The sequence below is a fragment of the Haemorhous mexicanus genome, chromosome 28, assembly GCF_027477595.1.
Source record: "Haemorhous mexicanus isolate bHaeMex1 chromosome 28, bHaeMex1.pri, whole genome shotgun sequence".
NCBI classification, from domain to species: domain Eukaryota; kingdom Metazoa; phylum Chordata; class Aves; order Passeriformes; family Fringillidae; genus Haemorhous; species Haemorhous mexicanus.
In genome coordinates this window covers 3,818,023-3,824,827 of record NC_082368.1, presented here as the reverse complement: position 1 = coordinate 3,824,827, position 6,805 = coordinate 3,818,023, and the positions used below count along the sequence as shown (strand labels likewise).

The 6,805-nt window shown below is 52.9% G+C and overlaps 1 protein-coding gene across 2 annotated transcripts; it reads right to left on the bottom strand.

The window, feature by feature from the left end:
* Nucleotides 1-1,336: 1,336 nt before the first annotated feature.
* On the bottom strand, nucleotides 1,337-6,535 carry LOC132339384 (keratin, type I cytoskeletal 14-like). 2 transcript variants are annotated; one of them, XM_059869611.1, is made up of 8 exons: nucleotides 5,939-6,535; nucleotides 4,433-4,515; nucleotides 3,757-3,913; nucleotides 3,104-3,265; nucleotides 2,898-3,023; nucleotides 2,588-2,808; nucleotides 1,979-2,016; nucleotides 1,337-1,621 (listed from the first exon to the last, which is right to left on the bottom strand). In XM_059869611.1, exons 1-8 carry the CDS (start codon nucleotides 6,440-6,442, stop codon nucleotides 1,524-1,526), a joined length of 1,389 nt encoding a protein of 462 aa, XP_059725594.1. In that variant the 5' UTR covers nucleotides 6,443-6,535; the 3' UTR covers nucleotides 1,337-1,523. The 2 variants fall into 2 exon arrangements, with proteins under 2 accessions (XP_059725594.1, XP_059725595.1); XM_059869612.1 differs by lacking the exon at nucleotides 5,939-6,535 and adding an exon at nucleotides 5,617-5,652.
* Nucleotides 6,536-6,805: the final 270 nt, after the last annotated feature.

The window sequence follows — 6,805 nt, the reverse complement described above, 5'->3', positions numbered from 1 at the left end:
CTTCAAACCAAAACTGTGTCTCCTCTGGCCACTGGATGCTGGGGATGCTCAGGGCAGCCAGTGCCCAATGAGGGTCACAGGGGTCTGCTCCAAGGGAACAGAATCCCAGAATCCCAGAATAATGAGGTTGGAAGAGACCTCTAAGATCACTGAGTCCAACCTATGCCCTAACACCTCAACTACACTATAGCACCAAGTGCCATGTCCTGTCTTTTTTAAACACATCCAGAGATGGTGATTCTACCACCTCCCTGGGAAGAGCATTCCAGTGTTTTATTATTCTTTCGGTGAAAAATTTTTTCAATATCCAACCTAAACCTTCCCTGATGTAGCTTGAGACAGGGGGGACACAACCCAGGCACTGGGCAGAGCTGCAGGGCAGGGGGTTGGGGGCCTCAAAACCATGGAGCCCTGACAGTCTGGCTGTGGGGCAGATGATGAACTGCAGGCATCATTCCAATGTTTGGGGAAGAATAAAGAATTCTCTCTTATCTCTTCCTACATTCCAGACAGATTTCTGGAGAAGGGTGATAAAGCTGTGTGGCCAGCTCTGCTCTCCCTCTCATTTAGTCGCTCTGCTCTGATTCATTTCATTGAGTTAGAAGTTGGATTTACAAAGTAATAAATGTGTCAGAATGCAGCCAAGAATGTGTCTGAACTGGCTTTCCAGGAACGCTGGCCCGGCTGACTGCAGTGGGAACTGCTGTGTCAGGAGCAGCCACCGGCAGCTGGGGAGTGCCACAAGAACTCCCAGAAGAATTTTAATCCTTTTTCTTGCACAGACCATACCTTCCTCTTCCCATCACTGTTTTCCTCACCCTTCAGTGGAGCCCTTGGAGCAGGAACCAAACTGAGCTGAGCTTGCCTGTCTGGAGGGACAGCAGCTGGTGGATCCCTGTTCTGCCTGCAGCTTCAGACCATTTCACCCCAAAGTTTGGGATCCAGAATGGGGAGCAGCTGCTGGGGCAGAGCTGGGGTGTGGCATTTGCAGGGTCCTGTCTGCATCACTTGGGCTTTGTTCACTTGCTTGGCCTCGCTGGGTTAAAGCTTCAGCGCTGCTGCTGCTGGGCATTGCAGCGGGGGAGCAGCACTTTGTCCAATCTGTGGAGCACAGGGATTCTCACAGGCTTCACCTCCCAGCACCTGTGGGATCAGCTCCTTTCCAGACTCCCCCCAACCCTCTCCCCTGAAGCTGCTGTGTCTCAGGAGTTACAGAGGTGTGGGTGTGCAGGCCCCACCATCAGGGTACCAAGGATGGAGAATGTTGCTCCTTCCAGCTCTGTCCCACAGCTGCAGGGGTGGGACAGCCCAAGAGCATCAAAACCAGACCTTGGTGTGCAGGACTGCAAAGAGAAGCTTTATTTGATTTCTGTGTGTGGCACGGAGCTGAGAGAAGGGTGAGAGAGGGTAAGGAGGGGGTGATAGTGGGAGAAGGTGCTTTTGATGATCCATATGGCAAGAACACATCAGCTTGGATCTGCTTTGCTGTGCTGGGCGAGGTTTGCAGCAAAACAGGCAGTGCCTCAGTGGGCAGCCTGGGTGATCTGCTCCCGGGAGGAGATCACCTTCCCATCCTGGACCTCCTCGAAGATGGTGCGGATCTGGCGGGTGGTCACTGGCCCTGCAATGGGGAAAAAGGAGCTGTTACTGCCAGGGCAGCAAGGAGGAAGTGCCTTAAAGATCTTAGAGATTTGTTACTACAATCATCACATCAGAAACCCAATTTAGCACCACATTCCCACTGCTAAATTGTACAGATTCAGTCTGTTCAGATAATTTCTGACACATGTTTTGGTTTCGTAATATTTGTTATATAATAAATTTGTTGTATCATAAAATTTTTGCATATAAGTTCAAATTTTGGAAATATAATCAAATAGTAACTTTAGTGGAAAAGCAAAAGGAGTCTGTGCTAAGAAGGTGGGTGAGGGTATGAGAGCTGTGTATGATCAGAGCTTCAGCCAAGGGCTGTCCTTACCTTCTTTCACAGGCTGCGAGGTGTAGTGGGAAGACATGCTGTGGGAGGAGAACAAGGAAAAGGAGGTGAGAAACAGGAAAAAAGTGAGTAATGTCCAAGATGAGGTCATTATTTAAACCCTGCCTTTATATTATGTACCAACACATGATTCAAATGCTTCTGGAAACTGCCAGCGTCCCAACTGAAGGAAGAAACTGTTAGGGATGGGTGTGTGACACAGGAATTCAGACACCAGTGCAGCCCCTGCTATCTGCCTTGGATCACACAGACATGGAAGGATGGCAAGAGGAATCCAGGGGTGCTGCAGGGCTGTTACAACCCCTGGGCTGTTGTGGACTGGTAGGACTAAAAAGAGACCCTGTTGCATGCAATGGCCAGGGAACGGGCAGAGAGAACCCTCCAGGGGATGCAGGTGGTTCATTTTCTGTTTCCTTTACTATGACCCATCTCCGCCCAGCCGCCCTCTGTCACTGTCATATTTTCTGAAAAATCCCTTCACCAGGATTTCCTCTCCTGGGAAGCTGAGAAACCTCAGAAAAGAAATCCTGGCAAAGGAATTTTTCAGAAAACATGCCAGTGACAGCCCTCCCAGCGAAGCCCCTCACGCACTGGGCGTCCTCTCCCTCCAGGAGCCGGCGGTACGTGGCGATCTCCTGCTCCAGGCGGCACTTGACGTCCAGCAGGACCCTGTACTCGTGGTTCTGGCGCTCCATGTCGCAGCGCAGCTCGGCCAGCTGCTCCTCCACGCCCGTGATCAGCATCTGCAGCTGGCCCAGCTGGGTGCCGTAGCGCGCCTCGGTGTCGGCCAGGGTGCCCTCCAGCGCCGCTTTCTGCGGGACGGGCACGGGGATGGGCTCAGGGGGGCGGCCAGGGTGGGCACAGCCCCACATCCCCCTCCCTGCGTGCCCGGCCCCGGTACCGTGCTGAGCTGCGACTGCAGGTCGATCTCCAGGCTCTGGATCGTGCGCCGCAGCTCCGTGATCTCCGTCTTGCCGCTCTGCAGCTGCTCCGTGTTGATGGCCACCTCCCGGTTCAGCTCTTCCGTCTGCAGCGAGGCAAAGCCGTGCCCTCAGAGCCCTGGCAGCAGCCCCAGCCCCAGCCCCGCGCTCAGCACCAGCTCCTCACCTTGCTGAAGAACCACTGCTCGGCGTCCCTGCGGTTCTTCTCCGCCAGGCTCTCGTACTGCTCCCGCATCTCCGCCAGGATCTTGGTCAGGTCGATGCCAGGAGCAGCGTCCATCTCCACGCTGATCTCCCCACCCACCTGCCCACGCAGGGCAGTCATTTCCTGACACAAAAAGAGAAACACATCATCATGCAATCCAAGAACCAGCATATAAAATGTTCCCCTTGAGACAGAGTCCCTCAGGAAAGCGAGCATTTGGGGGCTGATCAAAAGGGAGCAAATTGCGGTGTTTGCTCCATGACCACAAATAAAATAATTCAAATTCCTGTGAAACCCCCACTAGAGTTAATTCTCCAGAGAATAAAGCAGTGCCTGTAGCTGGTTCATTTCTCAGGGAACAGACCTTCCCAGCCAGAAGCTGCAAGGGTTGTTAATAAACCTCTAAGAGCCACAGTGGGTATTACTGATGTGGCGAGTGGTGAATGGGATTTCCACAGGCTCCAGGGAGGATGTGCTGCTGTCCAGAGTGTATCCCCTCAGCACTTCTCACCTCCTGCCCAGCAGTTCAGAACTCAGCATGGCCTTAAAGGCTGGACCAGAACTCAAATTTCAGTGCCTGGGGTGGCCTTTTTAGAGCCCAACTCTGTGCTCACCTCCTCGTGGTTCTTCTTCAGATAAGCCAGCTCCTCCTTCAGGTTCTCAATCTGCATCTCCAGGTCGGCTCTGGACAGGGTCAGCTCGTCCAGGACCCGCCGCAGGCCGTTGATGTCGGCCTCCACGCTCATGCGCAGAGCCTGCTCCGACTCAAACCTGGGGACACAAACACACTCTGCAAAGCTGCACCAGCCCTGCCAGCTGGGCACACAGCCCCTGTCTGTGCCTCCACACTGCTGTTGGCATCATGGCAGTACTACATGGCCCCATTGACAATTTTCCTAGTGGAAGTTCTGAGCAAAGTGCGGGGAAACTGATAAAAAAGTGTCCCCTGAGTCTATAACACCACCCTGCTCCTGGCAGCACCAGGCCTTGGTACTGGCCCTGGGCTCTGTGGAGTTGCCCTCACACATTAAGGACACAGTGAGGCACAGGGCAAGGTCTCTGCACCAGAGATAAACCAGCAACAGGAATAAAATAGTGGGTTTGGAAGGAATGAACAGAATCCCTGTGTGCCTGTAAGACTGAGAGAACCATCTGCTTTAGAAATTGCACCCTCTTTTTGAAGGCTTTGCTTCCACATTGCCTTTATGGGATTTGGGTGGGATTTTCTCCTCATTTTATGAAACTTCCCTGCACACTTTGCTCCATTTTTTTCCAGAAAATGTGTCTTACTTCGTCCTGAAGTCATCTGCTGTCAGCCTGGCATTGTCAATCTGCAGCAGGAGGTTGGAATTGTCCACTGTGGCCACCAGCACCTGGGCAGTGAAAGATAAAAGAGTGTCAGGAATTCCTCCTGGCTGGGTGTTGGGACAGGAACAACATGTTTGGGGAAGTTTGGCATTTCCCTAGCAGAAGTCTGGAATCAGGACAAATGAGATGCAGCTGAGACTGACTGCTGGTTACTCCATGACTTCCCTTTCCAAAAATCCATCAGTAAGTGTTTCAAAAGGCAGAGTGAGGCCACATAAGATGTGTGAGATCTGGTGGTGGACTTTGTTCCTATCCTCCAGGGCATGTGCTGTTTGTGGAAAGGTCAGAGGGACCAGTGGGGTGTCTGTGCTTGTTACACCTTATTCTGGGATGGATTTAATTGGTTGGCAGCAGAAATGGAGCAAAAGGCAATGAGCAGGTGCCTACAGATGCTGATTTTCATATTACCAAAGCAGGAGCAAATAACCCACACTGGGAGGAGAACTCTGTTGGGGGGGGAGGGTGGGGAATGAGCTCCCTGCACTCTTTGCCAGCACTCCTGCAGCTCCAGCTGTCCACAATTCATACATGGGAAGTAACAGAGAACAATGTAAACTCCAAAATGGCATGCTGGGACTCAAATCAAGCAGAGAGGAATCCCCCTGAGCTGCCTGGGCTGGGGACTTTGTACTAATTCCAGCCCTGGGGCAGCAATTGCCAAAAGAGGCAAAAAACTTGTATTGGTCAGTTCCATCTTTTTATCATCTAAATCTCCTCCACAGGAGGAGCTGAAACAAGTTTGCAAATTCTTTGCCTGAATGTTTCCAAATATGACATCAGTGTTTCACAGTTTGCCCACAGCTGCAGATTTCCCTGCACCTTAATTTTAAACTCCCAAGAACTCACATGATCAGTGCAGACTTGTCTGTTTTCTTCATTTTTGTTTTACATCCTCTTAGATCTGTTCCTGCCAGTGAAAGCTGCCACTTATCCCACTCAGGAGGATGTTACCAAAAGCTGACATTGAGACATCTCTAATTTCCACACATGCCACTGGGACACTTTTTACGACATAATTAGTGCTGACTAATTACAGAGGTAACAGTCATTGTCTCTGCTTCCTCTCTGACACACGACATCCCACTGTGACATTCCCAGCATCCTACCTTGTTCCTGAGCTCCTCCATAGTCCTGTAGTAAAAAGGAAGGCAGGGGGTGACAGTGTGGCAGCAAGTATCATCAGGTAACCTGAATCTATCTGCCTCCTTTCCTGCCCCATCCTTCTCCCTACCCCAGAACAGTCAACAGAAACCCCATTCTGGAGCCTGGTGATCTGCTGTTGATAGTGACTGTTATTCCAAAGCTCTGCTTTTCATTTCACACTAATTACCTGCTGCTTGATAAACCTCTCCCCTCCAGCTGTTACGAACAGGTCATCTGTTCACAAGTGACTCTGATGAAGATGTCACTTTAATCCCAGCATCCTACCTTGTTCCTGAGCTCCTCGATAGTCCTGTAGTAGGGGCTGTAGTCACGGTCAGGACCAGGTGCCTGCTTCTTGTACCACTCCCTGATCTTCACCTCCAGGTCGGTGTTGGCCTCCTCCAGGGCTCGCACCTTGTCCAGGTAGTTGGCCAGGCGGTCGTTGAGGTTCTGCATGGTCTCCTTCTCCCCCGCCGGCAGGATGCCATCGCCGCCTCCAAAGCCTCCAAAGCCTCCAAAGCCGGCCCCAAAGCCGGCCCCATAGCTGGCCCCAAAGCCCCCGCCCAGGGCCCCTCCTGCGCTGCTGCAGTAGCTGCCCCCAAAGCCGCTGCCGAGCCCCGAGACCACGCGGGAAGAGACGGAGTAGCTGCCGGAGCCCCCGTGCACGCTGGGGGCCCGGTACCCTCCTCCCCCAGCCCGCACGGAGGAGAGCCTGCTGGAGCCTCCCCCCAGGCTCCCGAAGCCCTTGAGGGAGGTGGACGAGGAGTATTGCCTGACAGTGGTGCTCATGCTGGAGGCGGGAGGTGCAGAGAGAGGCGGCTCGGCAGCGCAGCAGCAGCAGCAGCAGCGAGTGCTCGCTCCCCTGCCTCGGGGCCCTTTATAGCCCGGCCAGGAGGCGTTGCCGGCGCCTTTCGACACCCCTGACAGCCAAAGCCAAATTCCAGAATCATCATTTTCCTCTCCTTGATTTCACATCTTTTGTCACATCCACCAGGTAACACTATGGGACCTTTTTCCTCTTTGATTCCCAGCACCTGGCGTGATCCAGGTCCCTGCTCGGGGCTATGTTTTGGCATTCCCAGTGTCCATCCCTGCTCCACCCGCTGCTCCCTCGTGAAGTAACACAAGTGAATCCTCTGTTATCCGCCAAGT